General features: G+C 39.6%; 1 protein-coding gene across 4 annotated transcripts in view; it reads right to left on the bottom strand.

Moving 5' to 3' along the window:
* Nucleotides 1-371: 371 nt before the first annotated feature.
* The window catches only part of MAPK10 (mitogen-activated protein kinase 10), a gene marked incomplete at both ends in the record, with an annotated part of 154,016 nt that continues 130,618 nt past the window's right edge, over nt 372-23,769 (bottom strand). For all 4 annotated transcript variants that reach the window (XM_079769755.1, XM_079769756.1, XM_079769757.1 and 1 more), the window contains 3 exons: nt 372-514; nt 13,378-13,455; nt 15,200-15,263. In XM_079769755.1, coding sequence (XP_079625881.1) covers nt 372-514; nt 13,378-13,455; nt 15,200-15,263 — 285 coding nt within the window. The remainder of the gene's footprint in view (nt 515-13,377; nt 13,456-15,199; nt 15,264-23,769) is intronic.

Here is a 23,769-nt window from a genome sequence, read left to right as displayed (position 1 = left end):
CACTGCACACCTCGTCATGCCATTTGAAAGGGCAGTTACAGGTCGCTGGTTTTGCAGCCATTAAAATTACACTTTATGGAAAAGGCTTCCCTAATTGTGTTTGATTTGCCTTCAGTAGTAAGCATCATTGGAAGAAGATCAAAGCAAGAGCAACTAGAAGTTAAATACGCATCGGGCTTAGCTGCAATAGAGCACTCTGGAGAAGAAGCAGGCTGAAAGATTGGTTTCAATTTAGGCTTGGATTCTCTCCCTTGCTGTGTTCTCGCCATTGCGTGTCTGCGTTTGTGTGTGTGCGGGTCTGTGTGTGCGGGTGTGCGTGTTCCATCCCGTCATCTGCTGAAGAACGCTGGGTTTCGCAGGCAGGCGGCTAGTCACCTGCAACAACCCAGGGGTCCCGCCGAGGCTTCCAGGCTGCTGTCAGTGTCGGACGCCAGGGTCTGGTCGGTGGACATGGAGGAGATGTCGTTGACGGACGAGGATGGAGGGAGACTCTCACTGCTGTTCACTGCTGCACCTGTGCTAAGAAAATGAAGACCAACATGACTAAATCTGGAACTAGACTCGGTGTCTCTCAGGATGCAGCCCGGGCAAATGCAATAGGGGACGGCTAATCCATCATTCATTTGACAAGCCTTCACAGCAAAACTAATACAGAGCACCAGGTGGAGGGTGAAAATGAAGACATAACAGCACAAAGTCCCTGGTCACTAGTCACTCACAGACGAGTGCAGTAGTTGGCAATTCTCACTTTACCTTAGAAATCACCTGTAATGCACTGGAAAGAGAAAAACAACAACACCAAAAACCCCAGTCACTCCCTGCACCTCCAATATAGTAATATAACTGGCCTTGAATGGAGCCAAGGCCTTTGCATTTTTTAAAAGCTTCCTAGAAACTGTGTAGTCAAGGGGTGAAGACAGCTGTCTATGGAGAAGGCAGACAAGCAAAACCCTTTAATGTAATCATTTGAACCTGGATGCTTTTATTGCAGGAAGCTTTAAAAAAAAAAAAAACACATGTAAAAGTCCTATCCCAGAAATATGGGCTGAGGTGAAGCCCAGATATCTGCGTTTCTTAGAGACGACAGCTCTAGAGAAAGAAAGGGATATTATGTAAATATTATTACATAGTCATTAATGTGACATCAGATTTAAAATCCATATAGAAAAACCAAGTAAGACTTTTGATGAAAGTTGCCATAGACCAAAGGGGAGAAAATAGGAGAAGCCAGAGCCCAGTTCTATTTTTTTTAGTTTGTATGACTCTTCTTTTTTGTTATTATTTTTAAAATGAAGGGGGTTAACGGGCCCTAATACAGAGCGCACCTTCTAATTGTGTATTTATTTTCCAGCAAGCTTGCTTGCCTGGGAATCTACAGATAAGAACTCTGAATTGTTAACTTAGAATAATCTGCAATAATTCTCTTATATATCAGCTATGTGGGAATATAATGATTTTGCAGCTCCAAGAAGAAAACTGTTCATGGTAATGGCTCAGTAAATACGTACGAGTTAAAACTGAGAACAATAAGGAAAGATGAACCAGAGGCTTTATAAGGTACTAGAGGCCCAGTGCATGATTTAATCATGCACCTGGTGCACCAGCTGGCTGGCTGTCCGCTGGTGCACCAGGCCTTCCGAAAGCCTCCGGCGCGGCGGAGGCTTCCGAAAGGCCTTGTGCCGGAGCAGACAGACAGCCAGCTCCCCCACTTTGGCTTTTGATCGCGGGGGAGCTGGCTGTCTATCCGCTGGTGCACCAGGCCTTCCGAAAGCCTCTGGCACAGCCATGGCACAGACGCTGAGCTCGCGGCGCCACTGGCGCCGCGAGCTCAGCGTCCTGCTGGCCCAATCAGCTACCCCGGCCACCCTGAGTCCCGCCCCCTGCGCCTCCTGCTGGCCCAATCGTGGGCGTAGCGGAGTGATGGTAATTTACATATTACCATTTTATTATGTAGGATAATTAAACCACAGCATCCTGGAGAGAGTCAATTCACTTTTTCTCTTTACATATCATTTTTTTGCATTTTATTATTCTTTAATTTTTAAAATTTCTCTTTATTTTTGAAAGTATTACAGATGTCCTCTTTTTCCCCCATTGAATCCCTCCACCCCACTCACACCCCTCCTCAGGCCTTATAATCTTTATACCAAAGCAATATGAGTGGCCTAAGGTATACTTTATGAAAGTTTGCTATTTAAAATACCTGCAGTATAACCATCTAATAAAATAAGAGGTGAAGAACTGTTTCAAAATTGCACCTCATTTGAGCAAATATAGTGTGCTAGATATATTTGGTAAAAAGCAATAAATCCAAAGCAAGTTATAGTAGTATTATTACTTAAATCGAGTAAACCAGAAAAAAATATAGTTGAATGAAGTAGAGAAGTCAACACCATGTGATTGCTTCTGAGGTAGACATTTCTTGCCTGTGGAAAAATGTGATTAAAATGTGAAAGTATCTGGAGAGGACCATACATCTAAACCAAGACAGATTTTATGTATTTTAAATTTTTCTTTGTTGATTAAATACATACATTAAATTATGGGAAATGGGAAAAACGACAGAAAAAAGATAATGTGCACTGATCATCATGTTAACAATAGGAGCTATTCAAGTTGGTATATTTCTTTCTTGTCTTTTTTGCTAGGAAGTTTCTCTAATTGTGATTATTTAATATATATTCTTTTGTAACATATTTTCATATACAAAATGTATATTTTCATATACAATATATTTTTCGTGTTCTTTAAACTCTTAGAAGTATCAGTACTTCCTAATGCTGAATGTCTCTAGATTTTTAAAACTCTTATAAATAATTACTCTCTCATTATCAGAACATTGTGTAATGTAAAGTTGTCTGGTTTCAATTTATTCCAACTATACTTAATTATAGCCTTTATAGAGATAGTGCAGGCTAGTTCATTTCCTCTCGTGACATTTACTAGATTTCTCACACTAGCAGACAACCCTTGATTCCCTGACATATCCCAAGTGCCAGGCTCTGTTTTTCCTCCTGATTCTGGATTAAATTATACTACCATCCTCATGTTTTTTCATAAGCGTCAGTCTCCAATAATTTGCATCATTATAATGTACTTGTCAGAACTGTCTCCAAATTTTCCACATCCTTATTAAAGGATAGAGATTAAAGCTAGAACTCTAAGAATGACTCTATCAATTGTGGGCTGACGGAGTGAGATTACTTTGTTCTTACTGTTCATTCATCTCCTGGGTGATATATCCCTACACAACAATGGCTTTCAAATCATGGTGCTATGCTTTAGATTTAATTTGAAATACAAAATGTTGCCCGTATACCTTTTTGCAATAGCTGTATTGAGATATAATTCACAGATTTGTTCAACTTGGTGGTTTTTAGGATATTCACATAGTTGTGCAACCATCACCACAATCAATGTGGTAGTGTTTGCATCACCCCCAAAGAAAACCCTGTTCTTTGTTTCTTACTTACTCCCCACCCCAAGGCACTGTTGAATCTACTTTCTGTCTATATAAAATTGCCTATTCTAGATTTCTATATATATAAAAGCCTAAGCGACCGAATGACCGAACGACCATTTGACCAGTCGCTATGACACACACTGACCATCAAGGGCAGATGCTCAATGCAGGAGTTGCCCCCTGGTGGTCAGTGCACTCCCACAGCGGGAGTGCTGCTCAGCTGACTGAGGGGCACCAGATGCCAGGCTCACGGCTGGCGAGTGCAGCTGTGGTGCGAGTCTCTCCCACCTCCGCGGCAGCACACTACCAAGCGGCAGTGGCAGGAGCAGTGGGGCCGGGATGAGCGAGAGCGGCAGTGGTGCTGCGCCTGGCCCAGGCTCCTCTCTGGCTGCCTGCTGCTTCAGATTGTGAGAGGACACAGGCCAGGCTGAGGGACCCCACTCGTGCACAAATTAGTGCACTGGGCCTCTAGTATCATATAAATGGAATCGTACAATCTGTGATCTTTCATGACTGGCTTCTTTCACAAAGCATAATGTTTTCAAGTTTCATTGATGCTGTAGCATGTATCAATACTTTAGTTTTTTTATGACTAAATAATATTCTATTGTATGGATGCATCAGATCTATTTATTAGCTGATGGACATTTAGGTTGTTTCTACTTTTTGGCCATTGTGAATAATGTGGCTATAAACAGTCATGTAAAAGTTTTATTCTAAGCATGGAATTGTTGGGTCATAGGGCAACTCTATGTTTCATACGAGTGGCTGTACCAGTTTACATTCCCACCAGAAGTGTATGAGGGCTCCAATTTCCCTCTCCCCTTCCAACACTTCTTACCTGTTGTTTTTATTATAGCCATCCAAGAGTATGTGAAATGGTATCTCATTGTGCTTTGAATTGCATTTGCCTAACAGCTAATGATGTTGAGTATATTTTCATGTGCTTGTTACCCATTTGTATATCTTCTTTGGAGAAATGTCTATTCAGATCCTTTGGCCATTTTTAATTTTTTTCTTTGTATTATTGAGTGTAAAAGTTGGTTATATATTCTCAATATGAGTCCCTTATTATATAATATTTTTCACTTTCTTGATGGTGTCCTTTGAAGCACAGATATTTTTAATTTTGATAAAATTGGATTTATCTATTTTTTTTTCCTTTTGTTAGGTGTGCTTTTAGCCATATCTAAAACACACACACCAAAAACAAGCAAACAAAAAACATTTTCTGATTTGCTCCTATATTTTCTTACTCCTATCTCCCATATTTTAGCTCTTACACTTATTTAAATCTATGATCCATTTCGAGTTTATTTTTGTATATGATATGAAGTAGGTGTCTACCTTCATTCCTTTGTATGTGGCTAGCTAGTAGTCCGGCACCGACTATTTCTTGCCCTAGTAGTGTATCTCAATGGTTAAGAGTGTTGGCCCAAGCACTGCAGAGTCCCAGGTTCGATTCCTGGTCAAGGGCATGGATCTGGGTTGCAGGTTTGATCCCTGCCTGGGTTGGGGCACGTGCAGGAGGCAACCAATTAATGTCTCTCTCTCTCACAATGATGTTTCTCTGTCTCTCCCCCCCCCCTCGCCCCCGCTCTCTTTCTCTCTTTCTCCCCCTTCCTTCCACTCTCTCTAAACAATTAACGTAAAAAATATCCTCAGGTGAGGATTATAAAAAAAAAAAAAGAAAAGAAAAAGACTATTTCTTGTCCACGAAATTGCCTTGATATCCTTGCTAAAAATCAATTAACCATAAATGCAAGGGTTTATTTCTGGACTTCCAATTCTATTTCATTGATCTACATAGGATTCTCATGCAAACACCACTGTCTTGAATACTGCAGTTTTGAAACCAGGAGGTCTGAATGATACAACTATGTTCTTTTTTGAGATCATTTTGGCTTTTCTGTGTCTCATGCATGTAAATTTTAAAAATAGAAAAAAAATTTCTGTCAATTTCTGAGAAAAAAAAAGAGGTGGTTATAATCTTTATAGGGACTGTGTTTAATCTACAGATCAATTTGGCCAGTATTGTCATTTTAACAATATTAAATATTCTAATCAATGAACAATGACATATCATTATTTAGATCTTTAAGTTCTTTCAACAATGTTTTGTATTTTTCAGAGTAAAAAATGTGCACTTCTTTTGTTATATTTATTCTTAAGCATATTATTCTTTTCCATGCTTGTAAATGGAACTGTTTTCTGTTCATTGCTAGTTTGTAGAAGTACAGCTGATTTAATGAATAGGAAGTTTCAGTGTCAATGAATTGGAAACTAAATAGAGCAAATGATAAAATATGCATCTCATGAATAGTATAATTAATCAAAACATTCATGTAACCAGGAAGATTTTTGCTAGTGTGCTTTATTTAAATTGTGACAAAATAAACAATTTAAAAGTTTTAAAATAAAGTTTTGTAATAATGCAAACCAAACAGTATTTTAAAGTATCTCTACGTGATAGTCCTGGTCTTCTCTTGAGATAGGTGTTTCTCCTTAGCCCAAAACAGTTGATTGTGTGGATCTGTTCTAATTGTCACAGTGAAAGCTGAGGACTGATTCAAACAAGGATGATAGGACTTAACTGAGATAAGGCTCCTTTATAAGAAAACAATTTGATGTTTAATCAAATTGTAAATAAACACAAAACCACAACATTAGCAGCTAGAGAAATTATACAAAGAACACTGAGGAAATTTTCCTAGAAAAAACACAAATTTACATCTATACAATAAAGAGGTAATATGCTAATTGGTTCTAATGGTGTCCCAGTCAAGACTGGTCAACAGGCTGCGCGGGCACAGGAGCTGGTGGGTGGGGACGGAGGCAGGAACTTCCACCCCCAGCGGAGGCATGCACAGGCCTGCCCAGCACTAATGTCATGCTGCCTCAGAGGTGGAGGCTGCTCCCGATGGAGGCATGTGTAGGCAGGACCTGGTGGGCGGGGACAGGGGCAGGGACTTCCGCTCCCAGCGGAGGTGTGTGCAGGCCTGCCTAGTGCTAGTGTCCTGCTGCCTGTGTGCGTCCCCGCCCAGTGCTGAGGTGAAGCTGCCTGCCTGCGTCCCTGGCCAGGGACATGACGCTGCCTGCCTGTGTCCCTGACCTGGGACGTGGCGCTGCCTGCATGTGTCCCTGCCCAGTGCTGAGGGGAAGCTGCCTGCCTGCGTCCCCAGCTTGGAATGTGACCTTGCATGCGTGCATCCCCGCCCAGGGCTGACGTGATGCTGCCTGCGTGTGTCCCCCGCCTGGGACATAATGCTGCCTGTGTGCAATTATAGAGAAAGGGCAAATAGCAATATTAAAATATTTTCTCTAATTAATTCCCTTTTAATGTGCACAAATTTCGTGCACCAGGCCATTAGTTTATAAATAATATTGAATGGAGGTAGCAAAAACTAAAGTAGCATGCTGGGCTGGCTTTTAGTGGCTTTTGAAAGCCAGTTATTAGCATCTCTTTCCATTCTGCCTTCATTGATGTCACATTGGTAGCCTGAAATTGGTCACAGTGAGAACACCTACACCCCAGAAATTGGTAAATACTATATAATCAGTTCTGATTTTTTAAAAGAGATAGTTGTTAAAGATTAACCAGTCCCTCACTGTTCTATGAAAGATCTTCTGTGTGACTTCCTGTATTGCACTATAATAAATGCCTGCTTGATTGTAGCCAATAATGGCTTTACTGGATGATACGTCTAAGACTGTTTTCATGTAGGCAATAAATAAACTTTGAAGACCATAAAACCAAACACAAATATAAGAGTCAAGACATGGACCTTGGCTTCAAGTTGTTAATTTATTGCCAAAGAGTTTGTGAAAATCTTCTAAACAAAACTGAACTGAATTGAATTTGATTATAGTGCCACTTGTCCTGGATATCCTAACAATGTGATAAATATTCCTATTATACTGTTTTCAGGGAAACAGGTAGACATGTGCATTTAAAGAAATGTTTTGATATCAATAAAGAATTATAAATGTTTGCAAATAAAAATGGAATTTAAAGTACTGAAAATACTAGCAGGTTGCAAATAAGGAATACCACCTACTAGCTACTTTCAACTGTACCTGTACGAGAAAGTTTTCATTTCATGAAAAGAAGTAACTTACATCATTGAAAATTTCTCAACTCAAAGTTATCAAGCCAAAAGGTATCTATTATTTCAGTGAAAAATGTTGTTCTGCATTTTTAAAGGAAATAGTTTTCCTGACCTATCCACACACAAAAATAGACATGAAGAATTATAAGAAATACTAAAATGAAAAAAAAAGTCACTGAAATATATTTCTTTCTCTTTCTGCATGACATTGAGCCTCAACTTGTTTGGGGCTGAGATTTTTAAGAAAAACAATATTATTGGACTAGAACAGTGACTCTAATTGGGAAGAACACACTTCGACGGTGTGTGGAATATAGTTGGGGGAGAGGTTTTCTATAATAATAAAAACATAATATGCTAATTACACCAGACAGCTGGATGACCTTCCAGACATCCTTCCAGATGACCTTCTGGATGAATCCGCAGTGGCAGGGGCCGAGGCAGAGGCAGTTAGGGGCAATCAGGTAGGCAGGCAAGCAGTTAGGGGCAATCAGGCAGGCTGGTGAGTGGTTAGGGGTGATCAGGCAGGCAGATGAGCAGTTAGGAGCAATCAGCAGGCAGGCAGAGGGGTTAGGAGTGATTAGGCAGGCAGGCAGGCAAGCGGTTAGGAGCCAGCAGTCCCAGATTGCGAGAGGGATGTCCAACTGCCGATTTAGGCCCAATCCCTCATGGATCCCTGCGGGATCAGGCCTAAACTAGTAGTCAGACATCCCCCTAGGGGTCCTGGATTGCGAGAAGGTGCAGGCCGGGCTGAGGGACCTCCCCCACTCCATCCCGTGCATGAATTTTGTGCACTGGGCCTCTAGTAGATTATAATGATCTGTGGAGCTTTATCTTCAATTAGAGATTCTGCTAAAGCTCTATCCATCCTACTCAGCATCGGTACCTTGGTGAGTCATTGTTAATTCTGCGTGGTTTATTTCTCAGGTGGAATGGAGGTGGTGAGCAGAGTTTTTAGATTAGATGACCTCTTATATTTGTTCTAGCTCTAACATTCTATGACAAATGCTTTCAGAAGAAAATTAATTTCTATTCATGAGCTGAAATTCCCTCAGCAGTCTTTACAAATCAATTCAGAAAGCAAGCAGCCATGCTATTCTTGAAAATAAATCACTATGCAAGTGGAATCAGATAGCAGAAGGGAGTACAATTATTTATTTAGAAATGTATCTGAAATTTAGATGTATTTCTTATTGATATACAACAATTCCATAAATAAATTTCAAAACTATGTATTTTCTGCAAATGCACATTTCACTTCCTATTTATATTTTAAATGCATCATTAAAACATGGTTTTGGGTTTAAGAAACATTCTGTCCCTGAGAAACTGCATTAACTTATTCACTTGCTGCTGAGTTCCCAGTGTTGCCAAGACTAAATATTAAGGGAGTCTATGTTGTAATATTACTTCATCTTAGCTATTTACAAAATAAATTATGATATGCAGATAAATAATGAATAATGCAAGAAAGCTGACTTTTCGCATAGTTGCTTTTTCTTTCCAGCATGGCTTTCTGCATATGTATATATTGTGCCTGCACACATACAAAAACACAGGGGTGTGCCAATAAAAATGTAATAATTGGCTCTCCAGGGCCATCTGACTTGTAGAATTAGGCAATTTCCATGTCTTAAATCCTGCATGGTGGGTTTCAAGCTACCAATATGAGGTCAATAAACTCATAGTTGGGAGAGATTAGCACAATTGGCTCTCAGGAGTTAGAAGGGTAGGCTCTAGTGCATGGCTGTCCTATGTCTCTGCATTATGCATACAAATACATCATATGCAAATATCTCATAACAGATGTTATATATACATGATTTCTCAATTAAGCAATGAATATTTTACATTAAAATCATGAAGTGAAAGATTAAATTCATACTCATTTTTCCTATAAATTGGTTAAGTCAGCAAAATAAAAAATTCATTTAATAATTATATAATTATAATTTAGGGCATGTGAATAAGGTAGATAATTTGTGATTGCTATAAGTACTTGAAGTGGTTAAAAAGTGGTTTAGCCTTCTCACATGTAGGTAGAGCATAAGTGACATAGTTTACAATTAATCATTAACACATTATAAACAGACCTGCAAAAAAAATCAGAAATATACATTTGATTTACCAAAAATGAGTAAATCAAATAACTACCTGAAAGCAGTGAAGCTTTATCTGACACATAAGCAAATGTCAGTAGCAACACTTCATATACTTGATTCTTGGCTCATTTATCTCATAGTGATTAATAGAGTGAATAAATATTTACTAGCATCAGAACATACTGAATTGCAAACTGTGTTAAAGTTATGATGCTGTCTTGAATTCTGTCTTTGGAAGAGCACCAAGAAATATGCTAAGGGAGGGCCTGAGTAGCAATTTTTAAATTAATAAATGTTTATCAAGTTAATATTATGCACAAGGCACAGCAATTAGGCATTGCATGGTACACAAGATGAATACATACAGGCTTTCTTCTCAATGAATTTATAATCACTAAAGGTGTAATAAGACAACATCTAAAATACAGGAACTAGTAATACCCATAAGGCAGAAAGATCCTACTCATTTGGGATGTTACGAAAAGTCTTTTGGGACAAATATAAAAGATATTTGGGGACAATGTGGTATTTAATAAGCAAACACTTTAGAGTAAACAGAACTCCTAAAGGGTGGTGAACCTCACCATATCTGTAATAATAAAAGAGTAAAATGCTAATTAGACCAGACATCATTCCGGATGTCCTTTCTGACAAAGCCGGGGCTGGAGGGAAGCCAGTGCTGGCAGCAGGGGGAAGGAAGGCCTATTCTTGCACAAATTTTCATCCATCAGGCCTCTAGTAAAAATATAAGACCCTAGAAGGGGTGCCATGTGAAAAAGCCTGGGTATATTATAGAGGGCCATCAATATTAGCAAGAGGTTACTAAGCTTAAATCATAAGTGATGCAAAGCCATTGGAGAGCACTGATCAGTAGAATTCTTGCTCAAATCTATAACTTACCCTCCCACCTCCACACACAGATTACATAAATCCTAATTTCTTATATCTTCATCAACCTGCCATTGTCATTCTGCCATTTTCTTCATTAATGAGTTAAAAGAAACTACTACATGTCCTCACTTTCTTTTGTATAAGAACTATTGTTTTAATGATTAAAAAAGTATGCTTTGATTATATACAAACTTTGTTCCTTTGCCAAATATTTAAAGCTTTCTTCATATGGCAGACCACTCATCCCATCCCTTTAATGATTAATTAATCTCACTTCTACACTCCTCAGTTCCCTTTTGCCTTCCCTGAGCTACATAAAAGGAATCTTAGAAATAAGAGTATTTTTGTAGAAGTGTTGTGAAAGTGTTAAAGAGAAAATTGCGAATTTTACGTCATCAAAGATTAGCTGTTGTGGAGACCTGGTTATGGCTGAGGGGGAAATGGAAGAGAAAAAAGCAGAAGAAGGGGTGTCCTGAAGTGGGTAGCATGATTCTGATTGCTTTGGAAAAAGAAAAATGAACTGAGAGAACCCTAGGATCGTGGTGCTGCAGCCTCTGTGTGCCCCGCTCTCAGGGACCCGTCCCTACCGCCCGGGCACCCCCATGCCTCTCGGCCCCTGACTTGCGCTGTGGGAAGCACCAAGTGAGGCGCTGAGTTGAGTGCGACCCCCAAAGCAGCATCCAGTGCTAAAGACCGAGGAGGAAACCAAGATGTTTAGGTAAACACCTGAACTGCTGCCTTGCAAAACAATTTCAAAACTACAACTAAAGGACAAAATGTCTATCACCCAGAACCACGGGAAAGCTGGATGAGTGGAAGTTCTACAACTAGAAGGAAAGTTAAAGAGCATTGAGATGTGCACAAGTGCTGAAAAGCTGAGGTACGGAGGCACACGAATCAGGCTGGCAGCGGGTGTCTGGGTGCCCTGCTTCTTTCAACCCAAAGGGAGACAAGCTCCCGATTACTCTGAACTCCAGTTTCTGGAGAGACGCTGGGGACCCAAACTCCTATGGGGAGAAGCTGGACTGTCTGCCATTGGGTTGGAAAGTGAGGGTGGCTTGCTTGCAGAGCTGCGTGCAGGAATCATTGTTTACTGCGCTGGGACGCAAGATGCAGGGACGCGGAAACTCGGAGACACAGAGATGGCTGACTGGCAGCCATCGATGTTTGCCACGCCCTAGCCTAGTGAATCCCTGAGACCCCGCCCCACACAATCTACAAACCCACCCAAGCAGCTTTTGCATATAAATGGCCTGCCCTATCGCAGCTTAACCTAACAAACTGCAGCTCTGGTCAGACAGCTCCAAAACCTCCAAACCCCAAGCAAAGAGGAGAAAACTGTAGTTCTTGCTGTAGCTCCTGCTGGGTGGCCTCAGACAGTAGCTGACCTGCACCCCATTGGAGATCCAGTAGCCAGTGTACCTAGTGGTCAGTGTGAGACGACACCAGATTTCAACTCCTCACATCCATAAGTGACACATTCAAGAGGCAGACTCAGTGAGCACCAAAGCCCCACTGAAGCAAGTCCTGCCCCATAAGAGTGTCTCCAGCACAGCAGTTCTTCCATTATAGACACAGTGGGTCCTCACATCCAGTTGGTCTGGAGGTCAGGCTTCTGAAAGGCCTGGTGTCTGAGCGGAAAGGCATCCAGCTGCCACACTTTTGATTTTGATCGCGGGGAGCTGGGTGCCTGTCTGCTGGTGCTTGAGCGGAAAGGCATCCAGCTCCCACGCTTTTGATGGTCCGTGGCCGCTGAGGGGGGCTACCCTGCTGTTGAGAGGCGCAGGGGGCAGGACTTCCGCCCCCTGCATCTCTCAACGGCTGCTGAGGGGGGCTGCCGCGGACACCTGGCTACCCTGCCGTTGAGAGGTGCAGCTGGGTGTCCACGCAGGCCCCCTCAGCAGCCACGGATCTGGCCTCGATCTGGCCGTTGAGTGGCGCAGGGGGCAGGAGTCCCGCCCCCTGCGCCTCTCAACAGCAGCGTAGCCCCCCTCAGTGGCATCGGATCCGTGCCTCTCGATGGCCGGATAGGCCACCCCAAGTCCCGCCCCCCAGCCTCCCGCCGCCCAATCATGGGTGTAGTGGAGTGATGGTAATTTACATGTTACTCTATTATTAGATAGGATATGCACAAATCTGTATATCACAAACTGAAAGGTTTTCCATGCTGACATTAATTGATGCCCATCTTGGTTAATGCTTCAACTACTGTCACACCAACCTTGTGAAGAGTTCAAACACTGGAGTGAATGAGGAAAGAGGTTTGGGCTGCAGGGTTTCTTATCCTCTCTATTGTCTTGGTAGACAGGGCTTCACAGCTCTGCATTTGGATGAGCAGCAGTTACCTTTGAAGCAGCCCATGTTAACATTTCTGCAAGACTCATTATCTTAAAATAAGTTCTAAAAGAACTCCTGTGCTGGGTCTTCATAATCTGAATAGTCAGAATGTCACGCTGAACTTAAAACTATTATTTCCCATAAATGTGTCAACTCTTCATCTTTTTTCTAGATTCAACTCTTGAATCTGTAAAACCAAACTTTCCTAAAAACCAACGTTAAAAAGTTATTACATTTATTCCCAAGTTGGCATTAATTTTTGGCTTATCATTACTGAAGTTAAACTTGTATGTTTTCATTTTGCCTCTTCTAGCTAACAAAAGGTGGGGGAGTAAAACTAAATTTGTTAGAGGAAAACAGTCATGTGATACTTGTTCATAAGCGCTATAAGCAATATTGTTGGTCGCAATTCCTGCTCAAGGCCAAGAGAAATACATAAGTATTGGTTTATTGGTTATTCACTGAGAGTGAGTACCTGAAGGAGAAGGTTGTCCTTTTACGACACCATTTTTAGTCTTTTCTTCTGAATTCATTACTTCTTTATAGATAAGTTCTGTAAGAAACAATAATCAGTGTTATTAAAAAATAAATTTCTTCCTAGTCCACAAAGAAAATTCCTTATTTAATGACAAATAATATTTTGATGGGGCTGAGTAAATTAGAACACAATTGGGAGTCCTTTACTCCTCTAATCCTACATTTTCTTGCAATAGCACAGAACCTGGTAAAAGTAGTTGCTCAATAAAGCATTTGGCCAAATAAATGTATGAGGAATACACATTTTAATTGTTTTCTGAATTCTTTGGGGGATTCCTAACACATTCTAACTTATCTCTTAAGGATTTTAATGGTTCAGTTTTGAACATTCATTTTTCTTTTCTACTCTCTTCGTAAGGGGTGTCATGCTATTCTTGTAAAAAAATCACTATATTTTTGTATAAATAACATTCTCATGACTTCAAACCATTAGTTTCTATCAATTTTTTAACTCTTACTTCACCTTTTTTCCAGACTCAACTCTTGGAATTATCAAACCAAACTTGCCTAAACCCACCATTAAAATATTATTACATTTATTCCCAAACTGGCATCTATTTTTGGCTTTTTGTTACTAGAGTTAAACTTGTATATTTTCATTTTGTTTTACTTTGCCCCTTCTAACTAGCAATCACTCAGTGCTACTCATACCTGCTTTAACATGGCTTACAGATTTTATACATTTGCAGGTATTTACTTATCCAATTGCTCACATTTTAGTCCATGTTTATCTTCTTAAGTGATATTTATATCCTTTCACTTACTTACTCAACACAAACCCCAAAGAGTGCCTTCTGGTCCTTATTTTGATCAAATTAAATCTTTTCCATCCATCATTTAATATCTTTTTGTTTTACTTGATCCACTGTTTGTATTCTACATTTTCTTGCAATAGCACAGAAAGGAAGGAGGATGTTCATTTTCCATATTCTTCAACATGACCTCTTGACCACTGGAGTCTCTTTACTATCTTTATGATACCTCTTGCTCATATCTACCCTTTGTTTTCCTCTTATGTCCTCATTCTCGAATTTTCCTCTGTGTTTTTTTTCATTTTCCTAATTATAAATTATAAGAATTAATTATTCAACGTGGCACAAACATTTCTTCCATTTAGATCTTCCATTTATGTTCCTCTTAATTTTGATCTCATTTAATCTGTATTTGGTTTTGTCATATTTATTCTACTCTGTAATTAGTTATATTAGTTTAACTATTCTTTATAGTTTCTGTCTAAGTATAATCTCAGTCATACAGTTTGGGAAAAAATGAATTAATGGATTCATTCATTCTTTCTAACTTTAAAGAAAATAAGCTACTTAGTGTACTTTTTATTTAAATTCTCAAGTGCTACATATCAAGTGAATGAATTAATATATTAATTATCTTTTATTTTCTAATGTCTAAATCATCTCAGACATGATTTTATCCATTTTGTATAAATTTATATACAAACAGAACATGTTTAATTGTGAAATGTTAAACTATTGTGAAAAGTTTGCCCTCCACCATGGCAAATACCTTGATAATCAGTACTATTTTAAAAAATGTCAGTATTTAATTTCTTTCATTCTTGAGTAAATGAAGTATTACTAGTAATATGAAAAGGTAGATTTAGTTTTAGGAGCTTTGAAAATGGTTATAAGAGGGTAGCAATTAGAAAATCCTCTCTTACTAAGTTGTTTTAAAAGAAAAAGACTTGAGAATATTTTGCGGTTTCAATAAGTAAAATGTATACTTTATTTAAGTAGTAGAGTCACCTTTCCATTCTTCAATGGTGTGTTCTCTTTCATCCAACTGTTTGTCATATATCTGAGGTGGAGGCTGAAAAATAAAAACAAACAATAAACTTTGTGCAATAAATTAAAATGACTAAAGTCTTACAATGCATGAGATTCCTTGCTAGCAATTGATTTTGGTGGTGATCAGAATCTCATAAAATAAGGAGTAATTACAATGGTGCAGAAGTTAACATTTTCCCACAAATTTATGGAGGATTCATTTATATGCCAATATTTGCTCTGACTGAATAAGGCAGCAGAATCCAAATCTTGTGAGTTCATATACCCAAATGTTCTGATTCCAAACCCAAGCCCAACCAACACCCAGTCTTTAAAAAGCAAGCAAGACACTTGATTACAAGAAACCAGAAGCTTCGATGTCATCCATTCACTTGCCCTATGAGAGAACCCTATTAAAACTATCCCAGATAAGATTTTGTTCCATTTTTAGACCCCCCAGCAAAAGAGGGATTAATACATCTCAGTAGACCCTAGTACTACTCCAGTGTAAAGGAATATCCGGATCTAATCACCCTTTTATGTCTCAGGAAGCGTAATAAAACACTTTTATGTATAGCTTTGTGCCCTATAGGTAAATGATTTCAGATATTCTGCTCCCACTCAGGCAGGAGAAGCTGCCAGTTGTCTATAGAGATTGGCCACTTTGAACCCCTGAGTGGCTCCTTGTCAGTCCTTTCTGGGAGAAATGATGAGACAGGGCCTTCAGTCTGACATGGAATCAGCAGTCCTCTTGCTATGAGAAGTTCAAAGAAGGAAAAGGAGAAATTTTCAGCCAGGAAGGAGGATCGCAGATAAATTTCCTGACCTCTTCTTCCTGGTGGTTGGACCTGAGGATCTATCACAGTGACCTAAGGTAGTTCCAATTCAGGCCAAGTGACAAGAAAAACAATCTCCAGGAGGTAAAGAGAGAAGGGGCAGAGAGCTGCCTCAGCTGGCAACGGATTGAGTGAAAGAAAAGAACTACAAAATGCCAGATGCCATGAGAGAGGGGACTCCAGGATTCATCCTGTCCAACACTCCTAAAGCAACAGTTTCTGTGAGAAACTAAAAGAGGTACTCAACAAAGTGGCTCAGGCTTATTAGGACACACATCCCTCCAAGACAGCTGTTGTAGGAAGGCTTTGGACAAGGTTTTCAGAGACAGCTCTGGCTTCTGTGGAAGGGTCTCTGGCCCACGAGCAGCACCCACATACCATAGGGGCTCTTCTTTACTGCATCCAGATCTCTAGTAGCATGGATCATGACAGAGGGGTCTTAGCCCTGGCAGGCTGGGACAGCCTCACATACTACAGAAGCAGCTGCATAGGAAAAATAGAAAACTGACTAGTTGTTTTGGGGCAACTTAATTATTGAGCAACTAGAGGCCCAGTGCATGATTAAATCATGCACATGTAGGGTCCCCTAGGCCTAACCTGCCATCCAGGCCATATCCACTGCCCTGCAAAGCCTAGCACGCTTTGCGGACACTGCTAGCAGCCTGCTCCCTGCTTTTGATGGCAGGGGGTCCGCTGGTGCTGGAGCGGACACACAGCTCCCCACTTTCAATAGCAGGGGAGCTGGCTGTCTGTCCGCTGGTGCACCAGGCCTTTCGAAAGCGCAGCGGAGGCTTTCGAAAGGCCTGGTGCCGGAGCGGACAGACAGCCAGCTCCCCCGCTTTCGCTCCCCGCTTTTGATGGTCCGCAGCAGGATGTGGGCTCGCTGCCCCAGAGGCCCCTTCTGTGCCGCAGCACAGCCATGGCGCAGACGCTGAGCTCGCACCACCGCTGGCAACGCGAGCTCAGCGTCCCGCCGGCCCAATCGGCCACCCCGGCCACCCCGAGTCCCGTCCCCTGCGCCTCCCGCTGGCCCAATCTTGGGCGTAGCGGAGTGATGGTAATTTACATATTACCCTTTTATTATGTAGGATAAGTACTGATGAGGTCAGATATTCGTTTAACAACAGTGATTGCTACTGGGGTTTAAGGCTTTAAACCAGCTCCTGTGATTCAGACGTGGTCAGCTGAAAGGGCTAAGCAGAATGAGACCCTCCTACCCCACAACATTACTGAGAACACAGAAACACTGACTTGAAAGGTAAGGGGACTGGGATAATAGGGCACTGCCCTGGAGACCTGACTAAGGCTGAATCTTCTACCTTAATTATAAAGGACTCAAAAATTATATGAATTTTATGATTTAATGAGTAAAACAAAGTCATTTTTGAAGATCTGTGAAGCTGTCTTCTAAGTCAGCTAATGCAGAGCCAACTCGGGTCATGGAAAGACACTTTGCAGAGTAACAGGTTTCCTGCTTTGCCTCTTCCTGAGCTCTTGTGTAGTTCTGTGGTAAGGTCCCCATCTAAGTGGGCCTGGCCTACGCACCCTGCCGGACACAGTGTGCACAAGTTCTCAGAGGTCTCAGGAGCTCTGTGCATTGTTGACACTACTTTCCTCCTGTAACAATAGACCAGCTCAGGATCCTGTATGGCTGGCTTCTCCATGCAGTGGGTTTTTCAAGTTTCAAAACTGAACATAGCTCAAGAGTACAGTTCCTGCCAAAGTTCATGAATGCCATTTTCTCTTTGCAACAAAACTATTTTGAGAGAAGTTTTTCTTGGAGCTTCAGCATCCAGCTGTTGCTGATATATAAACTACAAAGTACATAAATTCTAACCACAAACAACCACAAGAAAGAAAGCAGAGTACTGAGTCCAATATTTTTCTTTTCAAAAAACCCAAGAGGGCTGCTTTAAAAAACACTTGCATTATAGTTATGGCTGAAAGGGCTCCATGTTCAGGGTTTTTGTTTTCCTTTCTTTTTTTATTTTAAAGAAGGGATGCAATCACCTGCCGTGAAAGGGTACATTCACATAAAAATGTCTCTTACAAAACAATATAAGAGATTAATTTACCAGTAAACCAAAGAGAGTAATGTCATATTCAAACACACATACACATGTGCTTACTCAGCAACCGTTAGCATGCCATGGTCCATTACACTCCCTGCCTCCATCTGCACAGAGAAGCCAGTATTCTACTGCCCACTTGTTCCCTGTCCCCACCTTATTAAACAGGAATGTTGTTGGCTAGAGATGTACAGATTTGAGAGGTGTTCCCTGAAATCATGACAGTGGATGAATGAGGTCACCATGGAGGGAATGCAGGTAGAAAGAGCAAAAAGTCAAAGTGGACCCTGTCAGATACCAAGGGTTAAAGGCTGGCCAGAGGAGCACAAGTCCAAGAAAGAAGAGGAGGAGGAAGAAGAGAAAAGGGAGGAGGGAGAGGAGGAAAGCATCATTTAGAAACATGCATGGAGAATGAAGATATTGCAGTGTTACCGAAGTCCTGTGATCAGAGAGTTTCAAAAAGAGGAAATAATTGGAAGTTTCTTGAAAGAGAAACAAAGATTTTGGTTTGCAAGGCACAATAAACTATGACTTTAAACCCTGTAGAATTTTCCAAAACTAAAAACTGCCATCATACTTAGAAAGATCCAGATAGGTCCTTAGTAGGGAACATTAGTAGAAGATAACACCTAAATAATCAGAACAATGTAGGAGAAATATCCTCTTACCAATATAGACATTGTATATAATAAAACAAAAAGGAACTGTACAACAGACTGTGAGACTGAAAAGATAAAAAAGACATTTATAATACTCTCATATCTGCTCTCTCAACTATCCTTGAGGGCTTGATAGAGAACTGTTCTTTCTTTAACTAAGGGAAGGCACTTTTATTTTCTGAGAATATAAACTAGGCTCCATCTATGTCCTAATAATCCTCAGATTAGAAAACTAAGACTCAAAGAAATTCCTTTTAAAATATCTTAAAGTTACATAGCTAATTAATGATGAGACTTCGCTTAAAACCCAATTTAAAGAATAAGTCAGAGCAAATGGTAATTGAGATGAATCTAAAATAAGATATAATGAAACAATATTTAAAGTCAACATCTTTATAAAACAAGAATTGAAACACAAGCCAATAGGGAGACTGTAGGTCTCAATTTGCCCCAAAGAGTCCTGGCTTGTTCTAGCTGTCCTTGTAGTTATTTTATTCTTTTAAATTTACCTTTATTGTTGAAAGTATTACCCCATTGATCCCTTCTATCCCTCTACTCCACAACTGCCTGTCTTTGTAGTTTTTAATAGCCCCTGGTCATTTCACACTCATAAATGTTTTGGGGCTAATTATGTGAGAATCCTACATGGCAATGTTGTGACATGGCATATTAGAGATCTCACAAAGATGGTAATTAAAGGATGAAGAAAACAACTGAATTACAACAATTCCCTACCACTGGGGTCTCAACAATTGTAGCTGTACCCTTTGTTGCCCTAAGATATCAAGTCAGTATTTCCTTGCATTTTCTCCATCTTTAGAAATATAAAACTTAGCTATAAAATATGCCTCTTGCCAGAAAGTACATAAAAGAGTGCAATTCTATATAATAAAATTGAGACTGAGGAATCTGAATTCTGTTGGCATTCTCTTGGTTCTTGTTGCCGGGCATGATTTCTTGCTGAAGAGATCTCTAATCAGAACCTATTCAAATCTCTGATTGATTTTCCTAAGACACAAGTTGCTCTCTCATGTGACTTCATTTTATATCATATATTTAAATAATACTTCTTCATTGAATAAAATGTATGAATTGATTCTTTCCTTAATCTTCAAGATAAATCTATTTCAACAGCATCATAGATTGTCAGTGTTAGAAGAGAGTTTAGAAATTACCTAATGCCACCTTTGTTCACTTTGCAAATAAGAATATAAAAACTCAGAAAGCTTAAGTGATTTGTACATGGTCATGGAGTTAATTAGTGGCAGGAATAAAATCTATGATCTCTTAGAAAAAAGACAGAATAACAAAGTTATTATGGGTTGAAGAAATGCTAAATTGAATAATTCAACACTTACAAAAGACTTACATTAGTGGCAAATGTGAGTCTGCCACTCTGATTTCTGTTCCAATTTTCTGTCACTCTATACATGTAGCTAGATCTGGCAACTATCACCCAAGTAGTCAACACTTATATTTCTCAATGCTGTTTGCCAAAATATCTTGGACAACATCATGAACTCTACACACGTGCATCTCAAAAAAGATGAGAAACAGATATAAGAAATCCAAGCTGTACAATGTTGTTCCATTTATCCATCTTTGAGCCCTGAATTAACATTTTTTCCGAATCAGTCATGTTCTGAACCATATGACAATCATCAAGTTGCTGATGTTTGTATTCCACTTCTTTTGTCCTAATTAAGCAGGCAATATGGTTATGTTCCACTTTTTCTCTCTGTGTTCAGCTGCCCCCTTGAAAATGTCAATGAGAGTTTTAAATAGCATTGTTTTTCAGTGTGTGCTTTCTCCATTAATTCAGAAACTGGACCAAAGAAAATAATGTTATCTCCTTTTTTTTCCCTCATTAACCTTTGCAGTTGGAGGATTGCCAAAAGATGCATTATTTATTACAAGGCTTCAATCAAGAAGAATGAATTCCAGTACAAAATTAGATCAGAAATTCCATTTAAGAAAATATGCAAGGCATTCAAATTGGAAAAGAAGTAAAGATGTCATTATTCGCAGATGACATGATATTGTACATAGAAGACCATAAAGATTCCACCAAAAAACAACCAGACTTAATAAATGAATTTGGCAATGTAGCAGGATACAAAATTAACACCCAGAAATCTATGGCTTTTTTATACACCAACAATGAACTCACAGAAAGAGAAACTAAAAAAAAAAAAAAAAAAAAAAAAAAAAAAAAAAAAAAAAAAATCCCATTACTATTGCAACAAAAAAATTAAGATACCTTGGTTAAGGAACAAACTTAACCAAGGAGGTAAAGGATCTGTACTCAGAAAATTACAGGACACTAAAGAAAGAGATAGAATAAAACATAAACAAATGGAAGATTATACCATGTTCATGGATTGGTAGAATCAACATCATTAAAATGTCCATACTACCCAAAGCAATCTATAGATTCAATTCAATTCCATTAAAATACCAACAGCATACTCCAAATACCTAGACAGGGGTCCTCAAACTACGGCCCGCGGGCAACATGCGGGCCGCTGAGGACATTTATCCGGCCCGCCGGGTGTTTTTGCCGCCACTGCCTGTCCTATTTAGCAGCCTACTTAGCAGTGTGCATAGGAATTTGTTCATAGTTTTTTTTTTAAACTATAGTCCGGCCCTCCAACGGTCTGAGGGACAGTGAACTGGCCCCCTGTTTAAAAAGTTTGAGGACCCCTGACCTAGAACAAACTCTCCAAAAATTCATCTGGAATAAAAATTAAAAAAAGACCCCGAATAGCTGCAGCAATCTTGAGAAAGAAGAACAAAGTTGGAGGGATCACAATACCAGATATCAAGCTATATTACAAAGCCACTGTTCTCAAAACTGTCTGGTACTGGCACAAGAACAGACATATAGACCAATGGAACAGAACAGAGAACCCAAAGACCAACCCAAGCCATTATGCTCAATTAATATTTGACAAAGGAGGCAAGAGCATACAATGGAGTCAAGACAGTCTCTTCAATAAATTGTGTTGTGAAAATTAGGCAGATACATGCAAAATAATGAAACTAGACACAACTTGCACCATAAACAAAAATAAACTCAAAATGGATAAAAGACTTAAACGTAAAATGGGAAATCATAAAAATCCTAGGAGAAGCCATAGGCAGCAAAATAGCAGACATTTGTCGTAATAATATCTTTACCAGTACAGCTCCTAGGGCAATTGAAACTAAGAAGAAAATGAACAAATGGGACTTCATCAAAATAAAAAGCTTCTGCACAGCAAAAGAAACCATCAACAAAACAACAAGATAGCCCACTGCTTAGGAGAACATATTTGCCAATGTTATCTCCAATAAGGGTTTAATCTCCAAAATTTAAAGGGAACTCATACAACTTAACAAAAGGAAGATAAACAAACCAATCAAAAAATGAGCAAAGGACCTAAACAGACACTTTTCAAAAGAAGATGTACAGAAGGCCAAGACATATGAAAACATGCTCAAAGTCACTAATTATTCGAGAGATGCAAATCAAAACAACAATGAGGTACCATTTCACACCTGTCAGAATGGCTATCATCAACAAATCAACAAATGACAAGTACTGGTGAGGATGGGGAGAAAAAGGAACCCTCCTGCACTGCTGGTGGGAATGCAGACTGGTGCAGCCACTGTGGAAGACAGTATGGAGTTTCCTCAAAAAATTAAGAATGAAACTTCAATTTGACCCAGTAATCCCACCTCTAGGAATATATCCCAAGAAAACAAAAACACCAATAAGAAAGGATATATACACCCCTGTGTTCATAGCAGCACAATTTATAATAGCTGAGATTTGGAAACAGCTAAGTGCCCATCAGCAGATGAGTGGATTAGAAAACTAAGGAAGGTACAGCTACACAATGTAATACTACACTGCTGTAAAAAAGAAGGAATTCTTACCATTTGCAACAGCATGGATGGAATTGGAGAGCATTATGCTAAGCAAAATAAGCCAGTCAGAGAAAGATAAATATCACATGCTCTCTCTCATTTGTGGAATATAATGAACAACATAAACTGATGAACAAAAATAGAACCAGAGTCATAGAAGTATCGAACAGACTATCCGACCTATAAGGGAAGGTGAGGGATGAAGGGTTAAGAGATCAACCAAAGGACTTGTATGCATGCATATGAGCATAACCAATGGACACAGACAGTAGGGGGGTGAGGGCATGTGCTGGGAGGTAGGAGCGGCCAGGGAGAGGTTAATGGGAGGAAAAGGAGACTCATGTAATATTTTAAACAATAAAGAATTTAAATTTTAAAAAGTATGATAATACAAATAAATTCAAGTTTTAAACAAAAAATAAATAAATAAAGACACGCAGGTCTTTCTCGCCTCAAAAACAAAAAAAGGAAAGAAAAGAAAAGAAAAAGAAAAAGAAAAAGAAAAGGTGCCAAATTTGATTTTATATTTCCTTAAATCTACATAGAATAAGTTTTCCAAATGTATTTTTTTTTCTTTAACCCTCATCAAGGATATGTTTTTATTGATGTTTTGGAGAGAGTGAGAGAGAGAGAGAAATATCAACCACTTGTCTCCCAAATTCAACCTGATGGGGATGGAACCCACAATCTAGGTATGTTCCCTGACCAGAAATTGAACCTGCAACCTCTTGGTGTACAGGATGATGCTCCAATCAACTGAGTCAACTGGCCAGGGCCCAAATGAATTTAAAATTTTTGATGAACAGAACTTCTTGAAGTTTTGACCTCCTCATTAGAAAAATCATTAGATAGAATTATCTATTTTTTTAATCTGACCCAATGATATAAGGAATAGAGAGAGAGAAAGAGAGAGAGAGAGAGAGAGAGAGAGAGAGAGAAAGAAAGAGAGAGAAGAGATAACCATCAATTGGTTGCTTCCCATAAGTGCCCTGATTGAACCCGCAAGGTAAGTATGTGCCCTGACTAGGAATGGAACTCGCAACCTTTTGGTGCACAGGATAACACTCCAACCA

This window comes from Cnephaeus nilssonii, assembly GCF_951640355.1.
Source record: "Cnephaeus nilssonii genome assembly, chromosome: 1".
NCBI lineage: Eukaryota > Metazoa > Chordata > Mammalia > Chiroptera > Vespertilionidae > Cnephaeus > Cnephaeus nilssonii.
The sequence above is the reverse complement of the archived record's forward strand: the minus strand, read 5'-3'. Positions and strand labels throughout refer to the sequence as shown.